Source organism: Mus caroli, unplaced genomic scaffold (genome assembly GCF_978045245.1).
Source record: "Mus caroli unplaced genomic scaffold, Mus_caroli_1 scaffold_13, whole genome shotgun sequence".
NCBI lineage: Eukaryota > Metazoa > Chordata > Mammalia > Rodentia > Muridae > Mus > Mus caroli.
Window position 1 is genome coordinate 114,197,595 of NW_028227268.1, and position 25,456 is coordinate 114,223,050.

Genomic DNA, 25,456 nt, shown 5'->3' on the forward strand with positions numbered 1-25,456 from the left:
CTGCTTCTAGCTCTTCCTAAATGAATAAAGGTTTACACATCCAAGCCCAGGTCACTTGAGCTTGGTGAAAGGATAAATCTATTTGCTAGATTGAGCAAACATCTATGAATGTCATTCTTAAGCAATAAAGAAACCTGAGTTGCCTCTTCCTGGCACATTCCTCAAGTATATTGCTGTTGTCTTAATAGAGCCCAAGTCATCTACCCCACTGTCAATAAAGAACAGAGAAAAGTGAGGTTGTTTTTCTTTTGACATTTCTAATTTACTAGCTTCCCATGGAAAAGTGATTATTATATTGTATTTAAACCAGAGACCTGGGAGATGAGACCCTCTCAGGACTCAATGGGGATGACGTTAGCCAAAATGCCCAACATTAGGAAAAGGAAACTACATCCAGTAGATAGACAGAGCCTCAAGTAGAAGCATGGGGTTACTAACCCACAGTCAAAAATTCCTGACCCTGAATTGCTCCTGTCTAAAAGAACTGCAGGAACAAAAATGGAAACTGAAGGAAAGTCTGGTTCACCTTGGGATCCATCTCCTGGGAGTACACCAAGGCCTGACACTATTACTGATGCTATGATGTACTTAAAGACAGGAGCCTGGCATGGCTGTCTTCTGTGAGGCCATACCAGCAGCTGGCTGAGACAGAAGCAGATACTTCCACCCAACCATTGGACTGAAGTCAGAGACCCCTGTGATTGACTTAGGGGAAGGATTGAAGCTGAAAGGGAAGACCAGCAGACTCAACTAACCCAGACCCTATGGAGCTCCCAGAGACTAAGCTGCCAACCAGGAGCATACACAGGCTGGTCTGAGGCTCCTGGGATATATGTAGCAGAGGTCTGCCTGATCTGCTGTCAGTGGAAGAAGATGTGCTTAATCCTCGAGAGCCTTGAGGCCCCAAGGAAGGGGGAGGCCTGATGGAGGGATAGCACTCTCTCAGAGGCAAGAGGGAGGAGGAATGGGATGAGGAACTGTGGGGGAGGGGGCTGGGGGCCAATGACTGGAATGTAAATAAATAAAATAATTTTTAAAAAACATGAAACTTACAATTCTCTCTATGTCTGGGAGGTTCTTGAAAACGAAGCACTGTCAGAATCATGAACAGGATGCATGGCCAGAAGAACTCAGCCAGGGAGAGGACCTGGAAAATATAAAAGACAAAATGCTGAACAGGTGTCTAGGCACTCTAACCATATGAAGGATGGTGGGTAGCCATGTCAGGCTACTTTCATAGAAAGTTACTGTTGCCCCTATCTGAGTTGTGAGCATGATTGTCAGAAACATAGATGAACACAGCATCAAAACGTATTGAATAACAACAAATTCACAAGGTACAATGGTTTTATTGGCAACAATGTGTCAAAAAAAAAATCCCACCCTTCTTGGTAGCTGGCCAAGGCAAGCACAGTTTCCTTTATTCCTATCTCAATTACCAAAAATAATATTGGATCACACATTACACATCATGTAGTAAATATATCTCTATGTGTATTACAGAATGGCTACAGAAGAGCTATAAGTCTCAATCAAGTCCAAAGAATTTCAAAGAAGCTTAAGATAGAGTCTGATAGGGATGGGAATAGTCCCCATGGGTACTAGCATAAGGAATGAGGCAGGTGTGTGTGCCTGAGGTCCTCACTGCAGCTATTCCCTTTGGGGCAGACTACAGAGACAGAGCTGAGCCACAAAGTACAAGATAGTGCAAGGTACGGGATATTTACAGGCTCCGCTGTCAAAGGGGGAGGCAAGACTAAGTCCCGACAGATGAGCCAGTAGACAGACAGACAACCACTCAAGTAAGACACATGAGCATCAGGGACTGAAGCATGCTGAAGACGCTAGGACAGTTGGGAGTTTTCTGCCTAGGGTCTCTTGACACAAACACTGGGTGGTCAGGTTTGACAGGGTGGTGGGGCTGGCATGACTTATGGGCCCTCCTCTTTACAGGGTCCAGAAGAGGAACCTTCACGCTTTTCTTGGTCTGGCACATCCATGAAGTTCTCAGGCCTGGTATTCCTGAGACAGTTTTATTGTGGTCTACCTATGTTCTTCCAACCTTGATTTTTCTCTGACAAATTTATAGTGTGGTACCTTTCTGTGTTGAGAAATAGTTATTTATCAGACTGTGCCTTGTGGGTGGCAACTAACAGATGTTCTCTTTGCCTCTGGCAAGATGCAGTCATCCCATGTCTACATTTTACTCTATAGGTCAATAAGCCATTTGCACATAAAACAAAGTAACTGAAGGCCTAGCATAGCCTGATCTTTCTCTAGGATCCAGGCTCAATTGGGACTGAGAGAAAGTCCAGCATCCAGGCTCAGCTGGAGCCTGAGAGAAGGCCCAGGATCCAGGCTCAGCTGGGGCCTGAGAGAAGCCCCAGGATCCAGGTTCAGTCGGGGCTGAGAGAAGGTCCAGGATCCAGGCTCAGCTGGGGCTGAGAGAAATTCTCGCTCATTTTCTTGAGATCCCATAACATGATGTTTCCTCTTCATCTTTCTCACCTGTCCTGGATCCTGTTTCTTTTCATTTTCAAGATTGTTTTAAATTTCAGAAGTGTCATTAAAGAAGTTAAAGAATTAAAATCTTCACCCGCACCTCCTGTGCTTCAACAAATCAACTCCTGTTCATTTTTCTCAACCACATTCCCTGGCCCCATCCGAGAACCCTGCTCTCACTTTGCTGGTTACACAATACTCAACCAAGTGAATATACACAGGCCACAGGCCCATGCTTCTAAAGAGCAGCACCTTTTGTGTTAAAATAACCCATCCTGTGAATTGCTTTGGATAAATTGGAATAAACTCCTCAACCTAAGATTACTATAGTCAAGTCTTTGGACACTCTAAAGAGCTGCCCAGAGGAGTACAGGAAAATGAAAGCTGGACTATCTTTGCATTGCCAGGACTGGAACCCAGGTCCTCATGCATGCTGGGCAAGTGTGCTACCGCTGAGACATACACGGCCCTAATCGTACATTTTCAAAATTGAAAGAAATGAACTGACAGTGGAATAAGGAACTGATGTGAGAAAGATAAAATCTTTAAGCCAATATTATTATGAATAATCCTTATTGTTTTTTCAGTCCATCTCACTTTTCTACTATACAACATGGGTAAGGCAGTGGATACGCGCACAAAAAAAATCTGCCTAAAACTCAGCAAGCTAAAGTCTCCAGTCAGACAACGAAGATGGTGTCTTATGGCTTCAGATTCCAAGTTCTAATGCTTGAACTGAAAATGAGCTTCTGGTCTTTTTGGCTTCTTTATTTCTCAACCTGCCATTACCATCTCCCTCACACAATATGCTTGTTGGAGACAGGCAGAGAACAAATCTCTGTGTACCCAGGTGAGTGTTCCCCCAAATGGGCAAAGAGAACACAGTTGAGTCCCCAGTGTAATTGCAGAAACGAAACAGTCCTTTGAAATACATTCCAAGGAAGTCTTTCCTGAGCCAGGAAGGAGAGAGCAGGAAGCCTCTGACAGCCCTACTGGAACTCATAACTCATGTTCACATAAAGAGAAGAGGATTGGACAGGCTAGCGTCAGGCTGGCGCACTTAAAGCGAAATGAGAAAGATCCAGAGCACTGGCAGGAGCCTGCTGGACTGTGAACATGATCCAAGAGGGAAAGGCGCATGTATGGAAGACTTGCCATGTAGCCATTACTGTGTGCCGGTTACTAATAGTATATACTACTAGATACTAACACTTGCTGATCCTTGCAATTAAAACTGGTGACCAAAAATAAGACTTTAAGAGGCTGCAACTCATCATATTGTCCTGGGCACTGTATGTATCAACAAAACAATTTACTGCATGTTGGGATAGGGAACTTTGAGTAGGGTAGGATTCTGTACTTATGGATGGATATAACATATTAAATATACTTATAGTAAAAAGCAGCATTTTTTCATTCATCATTTTTTCATAAAATTTTTATTGATTATTTGGGAATTTCACATCACGAACCCTGAGCACACTCACTTTCCATTCCTCCCAGGTCTACCCGCTTCCCTTGTCCCCCACCCCCACCCCATCCCCCACCCCCCCAAAAAGAGGAAAACTAAAAAAAATGGCATATAGTGGCTAGCTTTTTAAATTTTCTAATTGGTTCTTTGTGAATTTCCCATCATGCACCCCAATCACACTCTTCTTCTCCTCCTCTCCCACCCTTGCAACATTCCCAACAACAAAGAAAATAAAAATCTCATGGAAGCTGTAGTGTGTCACAGTGTGTCACACAATATATCCTTTTTCCATACTTCCTTGTTTGCAAATGTTTATTACAATGAGTCTTTGGTCTGACTCAAGGCCTCTGGTTTCTGCTACTCTACTGATACTGGAACCTCACTGGGACTAACCTTGGATATCTTGTTGTTGCCCTGTGTCATGGAAATCATGTAGTTTTGGAACTGTAGGACCAAGTTTGGTCCCTTCATACACTCAGTTAGTTCATCAATGGAGTAGATGTTGAGGTCGCCCAATTCAAAGCCCTGGATCTTGGAGTTCTCTGGCAGCTCTCATGCTCTCTGAACCAGCAACACCCCAGCCCCATCACTCACAACCAGGGCCAGCTCTACCCTGCTGTTCAGATAAGGTGCAGGGCCCACTCTCCCAAGTGCTTATAGCAGGTAAGGGATATGACCAATTCTCCCACTCTCATGACTCCAGGGCCAACTCTTCAGCCTGCCATAGATGCCGAGTGTTATAGGCAGGGAGGAGGGCATCTCTCTCTTATCTATGTTTGGCTAGCTTTTAAAAACAACATTATAAAGAGAAAACATTCAAAATAAATAGACTAATAAACAAAGTGATAGTTGATATTATAAATAAATACATGAATGGGTATAAAATTTCAAAAGTAAACTAGAACATAATTATTGTCCCAAATGGTCAATGACCTTGAGTTTATTAATTCATGTTTATATATATATATATATATATATATATATATATATATATATATATATGTGTGTGTGTGTGTGTATTATATAAGTATAAGGCTTTCAGAGAGAATTTTTCATATCATCATTGAAAGATCTGACTTTTCTTTAAATACTAATTAATCCTCTAATATCAGATTATTTAACCAATCACCTACTTACAGAAATATGCCTGACTTTCTACTTGGTGACCAAGCTACCATGGTTTTTTTACATCTCTGGCTGACTTATGAAAGAGCACAGCTAAGTTCAATCCATAAGCAAAAGTCCACTTGAATTTGATCCTGGGTTTGAGTCTGGGTAGACAAAACTGTAACTCTTGCATTGAGAGTGAAGCCTGACCCTCACTCTGTCCCATCTCACCCCTACAGCATGCGGAATTAACTCGCTTTATGTTGGTTGTTTTCTGGTAGTGTTTGGAATTCCACCCAGGGCCTCTTACATGCTAGACAATCACTTTACCCCTGAACTACAGCTCCAGCCTCAAGTTGATATGTAAAAATAATTCGCTTGCATTACTATACAGTATTTTTAAGCACCTAACAACTCCTTGCCTGCTCTATTAAGTCATTTTTAACTACCTTGTAAAAATCATCATTTTCAGGGTTTTGATTAAAGAATTTAACCCTCTCTTGGCCTTGGGTAGTCCTGATATTTTCTATTTCATTTGCCTTTTTTGTTTTGCTTTTTGTTTGAGGTAGGGTCTCGAATAGTCCAGGTTTGCCTCACACTCACTATGTGTTTGAGGCTAGCCCTAACCTGTTGACTTCCTAACTCTATCCAAGAGCTGGGGTTATAGGCATGCCCATCTTACTTGTTTTTTTTAGTATTTAAATCTTTCGTGCAAGCAACTTATGAATTAAAAACATTAGTATCTTTACTGTCTTTTCTAGATGCAAAGAAAATGAAATTTAAGGAATTTTTGCCAAGTAAACTCTGTTAGCCATGACCACAAATATCATCAATATAGTCTTAAACCAATGACAAATTTGTAGTTGCAAATGAAAATCACTGCAAGTATTATAATTCCACATCCCTTCAAGAAGACCCTTTGAAGATTTTAAAATTCAAAAGGAAATCCAATTAAACCTAAAAGAATACTATTTCTGGGATTTTTTAATTTACAAGCTGGTCAACTGTCCTTTTGAAAAGTGCAAATAGAAGAACTTTCTACTGTTCTGAATCTGAAATTATCCCCAGAGGGAAGCATCCACAGAGACACTAAATTCTGCTGTGTCATCGTCCTCTGTGCACCCGTGAATTGGTTCCTTTCATGAGGCTGTCTCTCTGCAGGGGGCAAAGTCGCTCCTTCTCCTCACATTCTCATGATTTTCTTCTCATATGTCATTAGCCCAGAAACTCGCTTGGCATTTTTAATCACACTCCTGCTAATGGGCATGCCTCCTGTCGCGGGAGACTGCGCTCCCTCCTGGCCTCAAACTCTCACTTCAGATCACTCTGATCTGCTCTAAGTGAAGAAGCCCATCAATGTCCAAAAGCACCAGGCGTGAGCAGTGCCGTGGGCTCTGCTCTCAAGAAAAAGAATAAATCATCCCCAGAACGTATCAGTGCTTGAAACACCCTGGGTCACCTTTCCAAGCAACTGCAAAGCTCGCTGCTCCTTTAGCCGAGTCCAAGGAGGCGATTCCCACCAGGAGAAACTGAAGAGTTGCCTTTGCACCGGACTTTCAGAGCCCTTCTCTGTGACCTTCATGGGTGGAAGGGTCGCAATTTTATTCTCCTGTCACATCTCATCCCAAGCACAAATAGAGATTTTTCCTTTTGCTTTCCGCACAGCTCAGATGGGAGAGAATTTAGCAGACCCCAACAGTCTGAACATGCATAGAGGATCTGGATAAAAATATGGTGAGAGTTTCCAACTTCAGACAAAATAAGGAGGAGGGTAGAAAAGAACAGTTAGAGCTGTAGTTCTCAACCAGTGGGTCGTGACCCCTTAGAGAGCCATGTATCAGATACGGGATATATCAGATATTTACATTACAAGTCATAAAGGGAGCAAAATTAGTTATAAAGTAGTAATGAAATAATTTTATGGTTGGGGATCACCACAACATGAGGGACTGTATTAAAGGGTCACAACATTAAGAAGGTTAAGAACCACTAAGTTAGAGGAAACAGGAAAAATTGTCTTTGCTTGATCCCTAAAAATAATAATAATAATTATTATTATTATTATTATTATTAAAGACCTACAAATTGATTAGTCTCAACAGGACAGAATCCCCCCCCCCCCAAAAAAAATGGAATGAGCATAGAATAAAATACCTAACAAAATTCACAGAAGAACACAGAGCCCAATTAATGTAATAAAGATTTTCTTTCATCTATCTCAGATGAGCTCCCTCTTCAACTCTACCATCATCTCTAGCATATTTCCTGTTATAAAAAATAAAAAATAAAAATAAAAGCATTTAGAAAAGATGATCACTGGGGAGTCAAGAACAAATACAGTCCCCTAGCTAAGCTGCCAAAGTGTGAGTCACATTCCTTAGAGCACATCAGCTTACAGGACTAAACAAAGAGAACAAAAGAAACTGCACAAATTTAAAAATCACAACAATAATAGATACTAGCTACACATGAATCCTTGATCACATAAAGCTGGAGTTAGCAATAGTTATCTTATGAAGTATTTTAAAGGCAACATTTTTCAAACAGAAAAAGCAAAGACTATGCAGTATAAGAAATTAGCATCTCAGGCTGGTGAGATGGCTCAGTGGTTAAGAGCACTGACTGCTCTTCTAAAGGGCCTGAGTTCAAATCACAGCAACCACATGGTGGCTCATAACCACCCATAATAAGATCTGACACCCTCTTCTGGTGCATCTGAAGACAGCTACAGTGTACTTAGATATAATAATAAATAAATCTTTTAAAAAAAAAGAAATTAGCATCTCTTGCTGGGCAGTGGTGGCGTATGCCTTCAATCCCAGCACTTGGAAGGCAGAGGCAGGCAGATTTCTGAGTTCAAGGACAGCTTGGTCTACAGAGTGAGTTCCAGGACAGCCAGGGCTATATATCTCGAAAAACCAAAAAAAAAAAAAAAAAAGAAAGGAAGAAAGAAAGAGAGAGAGAGAGAGAGAGAGAGAGAGAGAGAGAGAGAAAGAAGAAGAAGAAGAAGAAGAAGAAGAAGAAGAAGAAGAAGAAGAAGAAGAAGAAGAAGAAGAAGAAGAAAGAAAGAAAGAAAGAAAGAAAGAAAGAAAGAAAGAAAGAAAGAAAGAAAGAAAGAAAGAAAGAAAGAAAGAAAGAGAAAAGGAATTAGCATCTCTAAGGAAAAGAATTTTAAAAATGGAACCCCAAAATGGCCAAAGCTATAAAAGACTTCATCTGAAGATTAAAGAGCAATTTTATGCTGTGCTTTGGAAAATTAACCATTCTTGAGCTGTGGCTAGTGAACTTCAGACTATTCATTAAAGATACGAGATGAACTAAAAGAAGAAAGCTGTAGGGTTTAGACAAAGAAAGCGCAGTTTGAAAGGCTGGGCACAGGGGTGCAGAAGCAACAGAGCTTCTTGGACAGGGGCCCTTGGGGTCTTCATTCTCAGCCAGGAGGCAGAGCTGAGACCCAGACCTCTGCACACCTTCCCAGCCAGAGGAGAGTTGGCCTCCAAGGAGAGCTCTGACCCCGGGACTCAGGTAAGAGCACCATCTTGTATCCTGGGTCTCTCAGAAACCAGTTCTCACAGGAGAGCATGCGGCTGCAGAAGCTTCTTGGACAGGGTCCCTTCAGGCCTTCATCTTCATCCAGGAGACAGAGCTGAGCTCCAGACCTCTGTGCACTTTCCCTGCCAGAGGAGAGCTTGCCTGCAGAGAGTGTTATGACCACTGGGACTCAGGAGAGAGTTGGACTCCCAGGAGCCCTGACAGAGGCTAACAGAATCAAAGGAGGAACAAGCTCCAGCCAGAGACAGCTAGAACATCTAACACCAGAGATTACCAGATAGAAAAAGGCAAATGTAAGAATCTTACTAACAGAAACCAAGACCACTCAGCATCATCAGAACCAGTACTCCCAACACAGCAAGTCCTGGATACCCCAACACACCTGAAAAGCAAGATTCATATTTAAAATCATATCTCATGATGCTGCTAGAGGATTTTAAGAAGGGCATTAATAACTCCCTTAAAGAAATACAGGAGAACACTGTTAAACAGGTAGAAGTCCTTAAAGAGGAAGCACAAAAATCCCTTAAAGAATTATAGGAAAACACTGCTAACCAGGTAGAAATCCTTAAAGAGGAAACACAAAATCCCTTAAAGAATTACAGAACAACCCAAACAAACAGGTGATGGAATTGAACAAAACCATCCAAGATCTAAAAATGGAAGTAGAAACAATAAAGAAAACCCAAAGTGAGACAACTCTGGAGATAGAAACCCTAGAAAAGAAATCAGGAACCATAGATGCGAGTATCACCAACAGAATACAAGAGATGGAAGAGAGAATCCCAGGTACAGAAGATTCCATAGAAAACATGGTCACAACAATCAAATAAAATGCAAAATGCAAAAAGATTCTAACTCAAAACATCCATTAAATCCAGGACACAAAGAAAAGACCAAACCTATGGATAATAGGTATAGATGAGACTGAAGATTTTCAACCTAAAGGGCCTGAAAATATCTTCAAGAAACTTATAGATGAAAACTTCCCTAACCTAAAGAAAAAGATGCCCATGAGCATACAAGAAGCCTACAAAACTCCGAATTGACTGGACCAGAAAAGAAATTCCTCCTGACATATTATAATCAGAACAACAAATGCACTAAATAAAGATAGACTGCTAAAAGCAGTAAAGGAAAAAAAAAAAAAGGTCAAGTAACATATAAAGGCAGGCCTATTAGAATTACACCTGCCTTCTCCCCAGAAACTATGAAAGCCAGAAGATCCTGGACAGATGTTATATAGACCCTAAGAGAACACAAATGCCAGCCTAGGCTACTATACCCAGCAAAATTCTTAATTACCATAGATGGAGAAACCAAAGTATTCCGTGACAAAACCAAATTCATACAATATCTTTCCACGAATCCAGCCCTTCCAAGATAATAAAGGGAAAACTCCAACACAAGGACAGAAACTACACCCTAGAAAAAGCAAGAAAGTAATCATTCAACACACCTAAAAAAAGACAGCCACAAGAACAGAATCCCAACTAAAATAACAAGAAGCAACAATTAATTTTCCTTAATATCTCTGAATATCTATGGACTCAATTCCCCAATAAAAAGACATAGACTAACAGACTGGCCACATAAACAGGACCCAACATTTTGCTGCTTACAGGAAACCCATCTCAAGGAAAAAGACAGATACTACCTCAGAGTAAAAGGCTGGAAAATAATTTTCCAAGCAAATGATCCAAAGAAACAGGCTGGAGTAACCATTTTAATATCAAATAAAATCGACTTTCAACCCAAAGTTATCAAAAAAGACAAGGAGGGGCACTTCATACTCATCAAAGGTAAAATCTTCCAAGATGAACTCTCAATTCTGAATAGCTATGCTCCAAATACAAGGGCAGCCACATTCATTAAAGAAACTTTAGTAAAGCTCAAAGCACACATTGCAAAGACCAAAGTGTGGATACTTCATTCCTTCTTAGATTGGGGAACAAAATACCCATGGAGGGAGTTTCAGAGACAAAGTTCGGAGCTGAGACAGAGGAAGGACCATCCAGAGACTGCCCCTCCCAGGGATCCATCCCATATACAATCACCAAACCCAGACACTATTGCATATGCCAGCAAGATTTTGTTGATAGGACCCTGACATAACTCTGTCTTGTGAAGCTATGCCAGTGCCTGGCAAATACAGAAGTGAATGCTCACAGTCTATTGGATGGAACACAGGGCCTCCCAGTGAAGCTGCTAGAGAAAGTACCCAAGGAGCTAAAGGGGTCTGCAACCCTATAGGAGGAACAAGAATATGAACTAACAAGTACCACCCCCCCCCAGAGCTGTGTCTCTAGTTGCATATGTAGCAGAGGATGGCCTGCCTAGTCGGCCATCAATGGGAAAAGAGGCGCTTGGTCTTGCGAAGATTATATGCCCCAGTACGGGGGAATGCCAGGGCCAGGAAGCAGGGCTGGAGGGGGAGAGTATAAGGGACTTTCGGAATAGCATTTGAAATGTAAATGAAGAAAATATCTAATTAAAAAATAAATAAATATATAAATAAATAAATCATTTTTTTTTTTAAAGAAAGGCTGGGCACACACCAACCTTGAATATGTCCTCCACATATTTCATATAAATGCCAGTGTATCAATACCCACAGTATTTCTGTTTGTTTGTTTGTTTGATTGATTGATTGACTGATTGATTGTGGGGTGTGTACATACCAAAGCATGCATGTAGAGGTCAGAAAGAACTTGCAGTATTCTGTTCTCTCCTTCTACTATGTAGGCTCTGGAACTCAAACTGAGATCATTGCGAATGGCAACAAGTATCTTTACTCATTGGGCAATCTTGCTGATCTAAGATCTACATTACCCAAAGAGAAAGTATGTATGGATTTTAAAACCATATACATTATATAAAAATATATTCAACACTTAGCTAATATTATTCTGGAATGAAAACAAACAACATATGTGTTGTGTTCTCAGGGACTAAAGAAGACAGATAATTTGGGACCATGAGCACTGAAGGATGAAACTATGACAGTGACAGACAGCCAGCATGAGAATGATGACAGATTATAGCCCAGTAATATCATTTCTGCTTTCAGTGCTGCTGGCTGGAACTAGCTGAGTATTGCTGCTGAGGTCCCAGTTCCAAAGCAAAATGAAAAATCCCCACAAGAGAAAAAGCAGAAAGTGTGATATTTTAAAAATTATGTGTAAGGATTTATTTTTCAAGCAGCTAAAAGATGTAAATCTAGAGATAATAGAAATGCAGTACAACCAAGAATGTATACATCCCCTGAAACAGTGTACATTCCACACCACCACATACACACACACACACACCACCTATACTTGTGTACTAGACACCACATACACATAAACGCCCGTACATGCTGTTCTGGTTGGGATTTTTCTCTAATCGCTTGACACACACGAGACATCTGGGAAGAGGAACTCTCAGTTGAGAAGATGCTTCCATAACATTGGCCTGTAATAGTCAAGTCAGTCAAGCATTTTCTTCATTAATGGTCAATGCGGAAGAGTTCAGCCTACCATGGGCAGTGCTATGCTGGGTATATGGCCCAGGGTTGTATAAGAAAAAAGACTGAGAAAACCATGAGGAGCAAGTCAGTAAGCAGCCTTCCTGTAAGCAGCCTTCCTCTGTGGCTTCTGCTTCAGTTCCTGCTCACAGATTTTTACCTTGAGTTATTCCCTGACTTAACCTCAGTGAAGTAACCTGGAAGTGTAAAATGGAATAAATCCTTTCCCCCTCAAGTCGCTTTTGGTCATGGTGCTTTATCACAGCAATAGAAAGAAACCCTAACTGAGAAGCATGTGCACACATGCATACAGACTACACACACACACCAACACCCCCAAGACACACCTCTCTCTCTCTCTCACCCACACAGACCCATATGGGACACCTACACAGACCCACACACATGCACATATACACGCACTCTCAGAAAAGAGAGAAAGAGGAAAAAAAAAGAGAGAAGATCTCAAGAGATCAAGAAAGACACTTATCAACAGGGTAACTGGAGTCACCAACCACTCAGCTCATCAGCAGCAAGAAACTAAAGTGTGATTACATCTCTTTGGACTGCTAGGAAAAAGTTAGTTGGTTTAGAATAGTGTTGCAAGGAAATTACATCTCAAGAACACAAGAAAAAAATAATTGTAAAATAAACAAGCCAGGTTATCCTATCTCAGAACACACTAAAGCAGCTTTCAAATCATGTGCTCAGATTCCAAACAATGCTAGGATTAAACTATTTGAAAGACAGGGATTTCAGGCTTTTCTTTCAAAGATACAGGCAGGTACTATTTAGAGATGAAAAGTACACAGCAAGTAAATAGTAAATGAGTCACAGAACTTGTCTTCTAACATATCAAAGCCTTGTACAGAGTAATAATAAAACAATGTATTGTTCATTAACAAGACACAAACTGCCCTTTGGCAGGCATAGGTAGGCCAGAAACAGAGTCATAAATATTTGAAAAGCTAACATATTTTAAAAAGAAGGTGGAGGAGGAGGAAGAGGAAAAAGAGGAGGAAGAGGAGGAAGAGGAGGAGAAAAAAGAGCAAATAGACCAATAGGACAACCTGCTATACAGGTTATGGCTGGTCTTTCTGAGAGCTAAATCGGGAGACTGATATGGGGGAAGTCCTGCTACCATGCAGGACATAGAACTAAATGAAAGAAAATGGGAAGAAAAAAAAGAATATGTGGAAGGAAACAGAATGTATCATATGGCGTCTTTAGACACAAATTCCTTAAACTTCAAAAAGAAAAATTAAGCCCTATTAAAAACACCATCTGTTTTCTTTAGAAAGTCTACTAAAAATAAAAATATTAACAGACTCATTTGCTTGCTTAGTAGAAAGCATGTATCATGTCAGGCACCGTTTTACAAACTGGAGACACAGTGAACAATGTAGATGGAGCCCTGCTTCATAGACAAAAATGAGTGGACAAACTGAAGGTCTCTGATGCAAAAACTGGAGAAAATTCACAGCAATGATATGATTCGTCAGTAGAAAACTGCATGCCATGAAACTTTATTCTATGTATACAATTATCATACTATTGTATAAAATTCACTTCAGGCTGTGTGTAAAAAATGCATGAAATATAAATAAATCTTGTGTTTAGATAGAAGGTTTAGTTCCTTCCCCAAGGATCTCATTATATGTGTGTGAAAAAATCTTCCTAAATCTGGAAATTATCAGAAATCTGAAATATGTCTGAGGCCCTAGGTATTCCTCACACATCACGTTATACCTATGCCTGTGAAATGAAAGGAGTCATGTTCTTTAGGGTACTTGGAGATGAAGTCAACTGAGCCCATTCTTGGCTTCCTCCCAAGATTCTGGGGTATTTGTAAACAGCACACAAGCCTCAAGATGTCCAATAGGACAGGCTTCACTGTGCTGGCTAACACCTTGGAAACCATGACTTAACTATTTTACCTGGTGTCCTTGAACTGACTCCAGATGGACCCTGGACAAAGCTTAGGCCTGTAGAGTAAACAAGTCAATTCCACCTCACTGGCACAAACCACCCTCTAGACTGATTTTAAAGCCATCTTTAAATCCTTCAAGTGGCTCCTGCCACATATGGTTGGGTTACACAAAAGGTAAAATAAAATTGCCAATGAATTAAGATAGAAAAAGACCCTTTGGGGGAAGAAGCTTCTCTCAGGATCTCATTGGCTGAAGGAAGGGGAACCATCCTAAGTTTAGAATGTCAAAGAAATTGAAGCAAAGCACATAATTGCTTTGTTACCCTGGCCTTTGAAAACAAAGACTTGTAGAGTACACGTGAAGCTCTACTGTGTCTGTCTGGGGCAGTTTTGGGCCTCCCAGTGCCAACCTTGTAAAAAATAGGGACTTTTCCAGAAGTGTTTCTCAGCCTTTGCTGTCGTTACTTTAGAAAAAACAATCTAGCCCTCGCACACCTCAAATAAGCAAAGAGAAAGTCAGTACCAAATGCCATCTTCAACTTCAGGTACAGCACAGCAAGTACTGTACAGCAAGGAGATGTGACATCCCAAGAGCTTAGAGCTCCCACTCTGCTTTCTCAAGAAAAACCTTTGCAAACCTTGGTGATAGTTGGCCACTGAGAAAAATGAAAATTGACGAATTAAGTCTTTCTCCTTCCGTTTAAAAAAAAAGCATTCTATTGAAAAATAATCATTCTTTTCTGACACTCATTCACTGACTGGGTAGTGGTGTGACAGAAGAGCAGGGATCAGCTGCCAGAGGAGAGAGAAGGACTCTCAGGCAAAGTGAGCACCAGTCACTAACTGATTTGTAATGAGCATAGTTTAAAAAAGAAGCCTTTTAGACATATAAAAATAGCTTAACCAGGAAACCTACTATACCCAAGGCTGCGCCTGATAGCCAGAACCCAGTGACACCAACCCACTCAGAAAACCAGACACAGTCCTAGAACCCCATGATGCCCACTGTACAGATAAGCAAACACCAAAAGGCAATGTTCTGCTCTGTACATCTGAAGAGATGCCACCTTGATCTGCCCTGTGGCAGAATCCTAATCTTCAAAAATCGGAGACTTGTTGTGGATGGCCCTGGTGATGCCTGTATTCTGATGTTAATTCTGCTTTCCCAGGAGGAGTCCTCTGGAACTCAGGTGACTTCTTATTAACCTTCCCCCAGTGAATAAAGGGACCAATCACTGGGTGAGTAGGTGGGACTTCCAGGTTGGACAGAGGTAGAGGGGGAGCAGGAAAGTGGGTCTTTGGGACAGGGATAGCAAAAGTGCAAGATGTAGCTACTAGTGTCTCTTGGTTCATATGGCGAATTCACCACTGGAGGATTTAGATTTAATATGATTTACTAGATTAGGATTCTAGTTGTTGCACTCAGAGATTGGGTTACCATTGTTTCTGAACTAAGTTTGTGTGGCGTTTTTCTTCACATGACAGTTTGGCTGGGTTCAAGAGAGAAAGGTACAGTGGCAAAGCATGGGTTTGCCAGATGTGCACCAGAAAGGCCATGGGGGTTTTGAAGTATGGGGTTGGCATGGTAACAACCCACCAGTGGGAACTTAGTGAGCTAGGTAGAAAAATTGGAGTTGTGAGTCAGAGAGTCTGCTGAGATGAGAACACCCTGCTGGTGCCATGTGGCCCACCAGTACTCAGTGTAGCAAGGGATATAAATGTTCTTTTTTAATATATCCCACAGAGACTTCTGTCAGAGACTGAACCTGACCTTCAGCTAAGATATGTTGCACAGGTGAGCAGCTTTGGGGAGACAGGCTTAGAACTGTAATCAGAAATTTAGAGTGTGAACATTGTGTGATGACCCTCAGCATAAGAAAATGTAACTTTTGTTATATTAACTGTTGGCATCAAAAGATCAGTTTTGCAGATCGGCCCCAAACTCAAGATGTCACACATAGGTGGTACCTGTTGCTATGACTACCACATTCCTTCCCAGAGCCCACTTTTCACACTTACCTGTGAACAGGTTATGTCACAGCATATATAAAAGAGAGACCTTTCCCCACTTTCACTCCTTTTTTTTTTTTTTTATCTTTCTCTCTCTCCCCTCTTTGTCCTCAGTAAAACCTCTTACATGTGGAACTGCTTTGGCCTGGTGTGCTACGTCCAGAGATGCAAGCCACTATTCTAACACATCACTAACTACATGTATCTACCTTCTTGCTCATGACATGGCTTCTACCTTGAGTCTTTTGCAGAAGCTCCTTTGAGCCACACTCAGCCACAACTCCCTAACTCAACAACTATGCTTCAGTGCCTTCTGCCTCTTCCCTCTCATCTCTAAGGAGTGCTAACTCTTCTGATACATGAACACCACTACATACAGGTACAGCTGTCCCCAGAGCTCCAGACGCCAGCCTAAAGAGCAATACACGCTAGCAGGCATTCAGACCAGACACTATTGCTACATTCCCTGAGATGGTCCTGGGATCCTGACATAGGAAAGCCATAGCCAGACCCATACAAACTCTAGACCTACCCATGGAGCATTAGGAGAGTTGAGGCTGGAGAATCATGAATGTGGCCAGCCTGGGTTACATGGTGAGATTGCTTCTCAATGCAACAACAAAAATGGGCCTACCCACACCCCAAATCCACAATCACTGCAAGGAAATCCCATGCATTCATGTGGCCTTCGTTTTGTTCTCCAGAAGCTGCCATCCTACATAAAACAGACATAGCCTTTGGGTGATCTTTGCATTTTATTCCCAAGATGTTGGTGTCAATTTCAATAAGAATGTCATAAAGAAGTGGGGTGTTTGTTTCTTTTCTTTTTTTCCCTGGCAAACTGTCAAATGGGGAAGTGATAAATTCAAATGCCTAGTATTTACAAAGAAGCCATTTTGCGTTCCTTTAGAAGGCTGCAGGTTCCTACCATGGATAATAGACAGGATCCAAAGGACACCTACAAGGGGGCCCAAACTGCCTGAGCCCTTTCTTCCTACAGGCGGTCCCTCACTGTCCTACAAAGACTTTGTTCTTTCCTTCTCACTAGTTTGTATATTTACCTGCGCTTTGAGAAAGCAGATGGGAGGAAAACAAAGCCAGATTACCAGGAAATTAAGATCAATCAGAATTGAAAGGGCTCCTGTGATCCAGTGATTATGAATAGGAGAAAAACAAGCAAGTTCAATGCATACCTGCTGTGAGCTTTAAATCCACCAGGCATGTTTGCTTCTTGGTAATTAGATTTCTATGCTGCATTTCCCAGGTCATTGAGACATACATACCCAGATGACCTGCAGTAGCCTCAGAGTGACCCAGCAGTTTTCTCCCCAGGGTCAAGAACAGGTGAATGTATAACAGGGAAGACAACTTTAAGCCACAACAGAACCCTGCAAGTACTTTTTAGTCTTCTTGTCTATTACATGGATAACAGATTATCGCCCCAAATTTCAGTAAGGGCTTCAGACTATCATAAGGCATCCAGATATGAATGTAGCTGGCTGTCTGTGGAGCCTAATTATGGAGAAGGGACAAGTTCTTCATGATTTCTGGGACCCATGAGAATAGTGCAAAAGCAAACGCACTGCTCTGGGGACCCCTCATCTCTCACCCTGCTCTCGCTCAGCAGTGCCTACATCCAGAGCTCTTCTAGGGTGGCTGGACACTGGAAGACAAAGAAGACAGATCTGCAATAGGCAGCCATTTAATACTTATGACTGACTGACTGGGTCATGAGAATGGGTTGAGCCTGGAGAATATCTGTGCTCAGATGTGGACTCCGGTAATGACAAGTATGTCCCAGAGAATAGGACTGGCCATTGACACAATAGCTATTATGGCCTAAGCAAACCTCATCTAATCAACATCTATACCAACCCCTGGACAGTGCTAGAGAAACCATCAGAAAGATCTGTGCAGGGTCAGATCACTGGTCATATACCCAAGTCACACAGAGCCCAGGTGTTTCCTTGAGAGGATTCTGTGAGCTGGACAAAGCCAATGGATACGTAGGACTTTTGGTGAAAAGGTGAGAACAGCCATGATGTGAATATTCAGGGCTTAACAGTGACCAGGAAATTCAGCAGGTTTGTCCAGTCTGTCCACTCAAATACAACACAGATATTCTGCTACAAGTCAGACTACTAGGTCATGGATATTCACCTTTAAACCTTATGATACTGTCAGCCAGAAGTTAGCAAGAATTACAACCAGGGGACCTCTCTCCCAACCCAACCACTGAGAAACCCCAAACCTGGGAGAGGAAGGGTATTGTAGTTTACTTTATGATGATTGGAGATTTAAACAGATTCTTAAAGCAGCAATGTTCTTTGTTTTTATTTGAATTTTGAGACAGATTGTCCTCATTCAGCACAGGCTGGCCTTGAACTCACTTTGCAGCGGACAGACACTATTCCTGGAGACAGGTGGAGTTATAAACATCAAGCATCTTTCCTTTGACTCAAATTAGTTAAGTAGACCCTGTGGAATGATTGTACCTGGGGATTAAGATATTCTATTTACATGTCCTAAACTGCCCAGGGTATAGCTTTATCTCCTGAGGCAGCTGTTGTAATAATAAAGATGTAAGCCTAGCCCCAACCAGTCTACCAATGGGGCTGTACTTGTCCCCTGCTGCTCCTAGGGTGAAGTTCTTAATCTCAGCACTTCACAGTGATTTCCTGTGGAAAAGGGATCATTGGACATGGTTTATTAGAACAGAGTCATCCTTGGGTAGAACAAGTCTGGTCCATGCACCCTGCCTTTTCCTTTTTAGCAAGAACTCTGGATACATAGAGATGAAAGGAGGCATAAAAAGAGCATGTGTGCATTACTCCCGAGAGAGGCTAGCCTGTGATCCTCAACCTTGGGCCTCCAGCAACACATTCCTCTTCACACCAGTTTCTGTACAATATTTTATCATAGCACCCTAAGCAGACTCATAAATGCTCTGTGGGCAAGCACAGACTTAGGCTAACTGCCCTGCAGCAAGAGGAGATGCTCACTTCTGGAAAACCTCTCTGGATACGAAATATCTTACCAGGTATCAGGGTGCAGCAAGACTCCTAATCCAGAGAACACTGGTTTTAGCACGAATATTGAAATGATGATCCTTAGATGCTATTATTCACTTCAGCCATGTATAGGTCACTTAAGGCATACCCAAGGTCTGCTAATATTATGTTTGAACATTTGAACTTTTGAGGTACTTTCCACTAACAAGGTATTTTAAGATTTTAAAAGATACACAATGAGAGCATATTTTTAGGAGTGGTCTTTCAAGATCAAGACTTTTTTTTAAATCAACCTAAGAATTTAGATGGTTGACCAAGGACTCCCTGGTTTCTGCTAACAGAACCTTGTCAAGTAGATTTGTCTGGAAACCATTGAACGATAACTTCTAACTATACAGAAGTAGTAACAAGAATAGAATGAGCCTCTAAGATAATGTCCAAAGGAAAGATGAGCTGCTCCACCTCTGTGCTTTGTATCTGTGATTGTTTTCAGTTTCAGAAAAAATACAGAAATTGAGACCAGCAAATTTTGTTTTGTTTGGTTTTGTTTCCCTGAAAGAAAGTTATGCTTCATATCATGTCAACTTCAAGCATCACAAAACTCGGAGACGAATGAAAATCTCAAATAAATGTGAGATTCTTTTTTATATATGAGACAAAACCACAGACACACAAGCATAAAATGTCAGAGGTTTAAGGGAATGAAACCTGAAAATGTGTTCCCTTCCTTATTAAAGGAAGAATATTTTAAAAGAATGTCTTGGTGGTTAGGCCTGAAAGTAGATGATTCTGATTTAGAGACACAGGCTGAGATTCAACCTGATTGGGCTGGGACGCTTGAGAGCTCTTTAATGAAAGCAGACTTGAACTTGACCGTGTGTTGAGCACAGAAGCTGCTATACTTGCACTCTGACATCCTCATAGACTTCTTCAAGCCATGCCTAAAAGGGGAACGTGGAAAGGGCATCATAGCTCTATCTCCATGTAACTAAGTATTTGTGGTATCAACAACACTGAGACTTATATGTAAGAGGGGTCTGGAGACTAGAATATGTAGAATATGTGTAATGGGGTTCTGTATTGAAGAGTACATGGCAAAGAACATTTACAATACAGCTTGTCCTTTGCTCCCTGTAGTTGACAATTAACTATATTTAGAACCACAATACCTGAATTAATCAGTTCTCTGCTACAATAACATCCACTTAATAAAGGGGGAAAAACTGTATGGGGTGGTTCACACCTGTGATCCTAACACAGGTACAAATAGAAAGATCCTTGAAGCTTGATGGCCAACTAGTCTCGCTGATTCAGTGAACGCCACATTTGAGACTTTGACTCAAAACCTGGGTGGAGAGCAATACAAATACACTGATCTCTCTCTCTCTCTCTCTCTCTCTCTCTCTCTCTCTCTCTCTCTCTCTCTCTCTCACACACACACACACACACACACACACACACCACATGGACACAAACACATACACACACCATCATGCATAAAGGAAATAATCAAATACATTATGTGCCTCCAACAATGAACTATTATACAATAAAGCCATTGGATAGGAAGACCATGCATCATCTTTTAAAATGTTAGGCTTCAGTGCTTAATAATAAAAGGAAAGTCTATGACATTAACAATCAAATATGTATATTGTATATGCCTTGGAAACAAGCATATGAATCATCACAGTGGAATTTCAAAGGATTTAAAACTGTTCCTTGTTCTTATGCTTGCACAATAAATGAAAACTCACGAATAGTAACATGAGTGACTATAAATATAACATTAGACTTTTGGTAAACAATTATTGAAGAGTAGTAGAATCTTAGCCATCAATGAAGAGGAATGGCATTTATCCATTATCTTGGTTTTTCTGAAATATCTATAACAAAATGCTTTTTAAAGGCACAATGGGGGCTAGAGAGATGACTCAGTCATAAAAAGTCTATATTGCTCTTCCAGAGAACTCAAATTTAGTTCCCAGAACCCACAAACTTTGGCTCACAACTATCTGTAATGCTAACTCCAGAAGACCTGATACCCTCTCCAGGCCAACATTCATATGTACATATCTACAGACAAATACACATAATGTAAAGGTAACAGACTTATACACACCTTTAGTCTCAGTACCTTAGGATGCAGAGGCAGGTGGATTGCTGTGAGTTCAAGGCTGGTCTGGTCTGCATAGTCAGTTCCAGGACAGCCAGGGTATATAGAGAGGCCAAGAATAAAGTGCAAAACAAGAAAAAAAATAAACAAACAAAAATACAAACCTTAAATAAAGGATAAACAATCTTTAAGTGTGTGTAAAACAGACAAGCTCCCTTTATTACATACATAATAAACTGAATAAACATGTATTTGGAACTGTCTCATCACTTAGGTTGATTGTCCCCATCTGCGCCATTGCTCTATTTCCATAATGCAAAAACAAGAATTTACAGATCATCATTGGAAAGCAGGAAGCTAGAAAATGTAGGTCACCCAGAGGGGCCTGCCCTCAGCGTTTCCACTACAACTGATTAAGAGACGTAAATACATTGCCATCCTATTGCCTCTGAGGTTCTGCTCTGACCTATCCCTGGTCCTGCAAGCTGGTAGCCTATAGCTCTCCCTAGACTCTCCTCTCAGAGCCCACAGCTCATTTCCTAGGTGTCCAAGGCACTAGTGTCTTTCATTCTGTGCTGTGATACGAATTGCTCCCACTCATCTGAGGAGCCCTGTCGTGAACATGCCAAATACATTAACCACTCTGGCCATCTCACGGGGAGGAAATCCAGCTAAAACCATTGTCTCAGTCAACTAGTGAATGGTAAGGAATGTCAAAAACTGCACATTCTATGTGGGGTCCTGTGTCCCTTTAGACTCTGCTGTGTGAAGGGCAGAGACACAACAGGTGACTTTGTGCAGTTAACATCTCCCATTTGGACACAGACATCTTTGGGAGGTAGTCCCTGAAAAGGGAATCAAATAACATTCAATTACTTATTTGGATGATTTTCTCAGACCTAATTATAGCCCCTGGAGCTGGTTCACATTTGTCTTGTGGCCCCTGGTAGAGACTATATAAACGTAGTAAGCAGGCACTGTATTCCTTCCTTTACTAATCCAACTAAGGATGTATTTTTATTGTCATAATCATGGGTTTTCAAAGACAGTGCCTCCTATAACTCAAGCTGACTTGGAACTCACTATGTAGCCGAAGAGCACCTTGAACTCCTTTATCTTCCTGCCTCTACTTCCAAGGTACGAGAATTCTAGGTGTGTGGCACCACACCTATCTCAGCCAAGGTTTTCTGGATACCTCTGTGTGGCAGGTACTGCTTAGAAGCATGTGGTGAACAACTTGGGAAATGTGTCCTCTCTGTGGTGGTACATTCTAACACAGAACCCACAGGCGAGCAATAGACAAGTAATTCTGCAGCATAACTTTGTAGAAGATAAACACAGGCAAGGAAAAAGAGGTGGCAAAGGACGAGATACAGGAGTCTCCATTTTAAACAAGCAATCACCAAATAAGTAAATGCATGAGCAGAATACTTCTGTTGAGGATAGTGCCCCACAGCAAGGGTCGCCTTGCTACCTCTAAGGAGTGGGGGAGTCTGGGTACCACCCATCACTTAGTCACTAGGCTATTGAAGTTACAGAATTCACATACTCTAAAGGAAAAGAACAATATGTTCATGGGAAGCTGGCCTCCTCTGCAACACTGCTTTGTGGAGTGGTAGGTATAAATGCCAAAACTTAGGTGTTAATGAAACCCACTGTTCATAAAAGGGAAAATATATTAGAGAATACATTCACAGTTCATCAGAAGCCAGTGTCTCACTTGCTCATCTCTGATATTAAAAGCTCTGTGCAATCAAATTCCCAGCTATATTCTTCTGGGGTCCCCAGACTGGGGACAGAGGACTGTTCCTTTAAATATCTGCTTTATCTGGAGGAGAGTGGAAAGATGCTCTGCTGAGGGAGTGAGCCTAATGAAATTCAGTTGTCATGACAGGCAGGCCCACTGCCTAAGGAGGCATTTCTACTGCAGGACCTTAGCAGCAGCAGGAATAAAGGACTGTTCATCATGGCCATACTTTACTAAAATACACATTTAGGTGATTTTTTTAAAAAACTAAGATATTAGCATAAGTTTGGTTTGTACAACTCCAATCTGTTCAGGAAATCCTAGCTATTCTAAACTAAATTCGGTTCTGGGGACAGGAGGGATGGAGATACGAATTACCTAAGAGAGGACAACACTGAGGGGTGTGCCGTTTGAAATCCATTTATGTTCTTAGTCCTTGGGCTTTAGAGTTAACATCCATAACTTGTTTATGCTTCTTTATGCATTAAACATTTCTGATGTTGTTCCTTAAGCCTAAATGTTTGCAGGTCAGTTTTATTTTATAAAAAATGCCCCACATGCCAATTTTTCTAGCTCTGCTTATCACTTTATTTCTAAATTAGCCCTTCTCTGATAAGATTCGATTCAGCAATGGAATTTCCATGAGGGTTCAGCAACATTGGCCCATAGGGTAGGTTCTGATGGAAAATTACCCTGCAGCCCAGGTCCCCTGTGGATTTTGCAGCTTCCAAGAATCAGGGTAGTCCAGATAAGACCCTGATTCCTACCCCATTTCTCCCTCCCAAAACCCTCTGGAAATACAGGACACTTACTGGATGTCGGAGTCTGCAAAGCCAGTTCTTCCAGAGCAGGGCTTGGAACTGGCGCCCAGCGTGCCCCATGCCGGCTGCTCCCTGCCTCAGTTCAGGAAGTCAGCTTGCAGGGTCGTGGCTTATACACCAGCCTTCAGCAGAAGCCTGTGGCCTATTAGCCAATTCTAACAAAAGTGGGTGATGCAAGACAGATTATTGGTGACTTGAATAAGGCAGGCATCAAATGTCCCCTGGTGTTCTGCCTCTGTTGAGAAATCATAGCTTTTCACTACTTGTGTGGTGTTAGGGAGGGTTGGGCTCTAAGAGACTTCCCTCCCCGGGACGTAAAGACGGAGCATGCCCATTATCTTCCAGACCCCACACAAAGGCATGTGCAGGAGAGACAAACGCCACGTTTTCCACTGACCTCCCTGATGTAAGTTGTGGAACTCTGTTTTTTCTCCTCTTTCATAAATTGTCAAGGATCGTATTAATTTACCAAGATATTTACACTTTGGTAGTCCTGCAACAGACACTTGGGAAAGAAAAGGGTTGAGGGGCTGGCTGTAGCTCAATTTGCTTCCGTACCCTACTGCATTCTTCGCCCTCAACCCCTCTCTGCCGGAGAGCTAGGATAAAATGTTCAGAGCTCAAAGAGCAAGCTACTCACAGAAAGCAAGCACAAGCTCCGCAAGCCTGAGGCTACTTCTGAGCCTCATGTCTCATGTGATCCCCACCACTCACTCTCTCTCTCTCTCTCTCTCTCTCTCTCTCTCTCTCTCTCTCTCTCTCTCTCTCTTGCTCCTGGCAGACCTCTCCTTCTCTCCTCCCTCCACCCCACCCCGTGTGTGTGTGTGTGTGTGTGTGTGTGTGTGTGTGCCATTTCTCAGGAATGCCAGCCACTTTATTCTTGAGACAGGGCCTTTGTCTTAGCACTGTGCTAGGTAGACTAGCTTGTCACTGCCTCCTCAGTGCTGGGATTACAAGTTCGTGCCACAATGCCCAACTTCGTATATGGGTTCGTGGACTTGAACTCAGGGCCTCATGCTTAGGTGGCTTTGCTGACCTACTTGTGCTCCTTTAGCTGAGAGCCATTGATTGCTCTACTGTCACAGAGGCCAGGCCCTCCTCAATTCCTGTGGCCCCTGGTTGTGGCCAGGATATCAGGCAACACAACACTGTGGCCTTCCATTTCATAAAGCAGTTTTCACAAGATCTGGCTGTTCTATAAGTATCTTTTGCAACAGGAAACAGCGGCCCAGATGTCAGAAAGGGAACTATTCTATCATCTAAAACACATTAATTTCTTATCATCTATTACATAAGTGGCAGAGATTTGAAAGCCTTTACATAGCACAGTGGAGCCTGGTGCACGGTCAGTGGGTTCTCCTGATCCCCTCAGGGTATCTTTCCTGGCCTTGCCTCCTCAGTGGCATGCAGGGTTATCCAAGCATTATGCCTGTGTCTTTCTTTACAGACACTTAGATTTCTATACATCACAGATGGCTGCCATGTTTGTTGGTTGTTTGTTTGTTCAATATAAGAAAAAGCCCAAGCCACAAGACTTTTACAGCAGGAGTTCCTATGCTCCTGCAACCAGAATTATACCAGTGCTACACACTATGTTTTACTGAGAGATTTCATGAAAGGTACTATTAAACTTCTCAGAGAAACACAGAGTAAGTGATAGGTTGGCAGAATTGGCTCATAT

General features: G+C 41.8%; 1 protein-coding gene across 1 annotated transcript in view; it reads right to left on the reverse strand.

Annotated features, from left to right (window-relative positions):
• Window positions 1–23,853, reverse strand: part of Abca13 (ATP binding cassette subfamily A member 13) — a 485,227-nt gene extending 461,374 nt beyond the window's left edge. The window contains exons 1-2 of the mRNA XM_021177120.2: window positions 23,767–23,853; window positions 1,054–1,147 (exon numbers count right to left, since the gene is read on the reverse strand). Coding sequence (XP_021032779.1) covers window positions 1,054–1,147; window positions 23,767–23,835 — 163 coding nt within the window. The 5' untranslated portion in view covers window positions 23,836–23,853. The remainder of the gene's footprint in view (window positions 1–1,053; window positions 1,148–23,766) is intronic.
• Window positions 23,854–25,456: the final 1,603 nt, after the last annotated feature.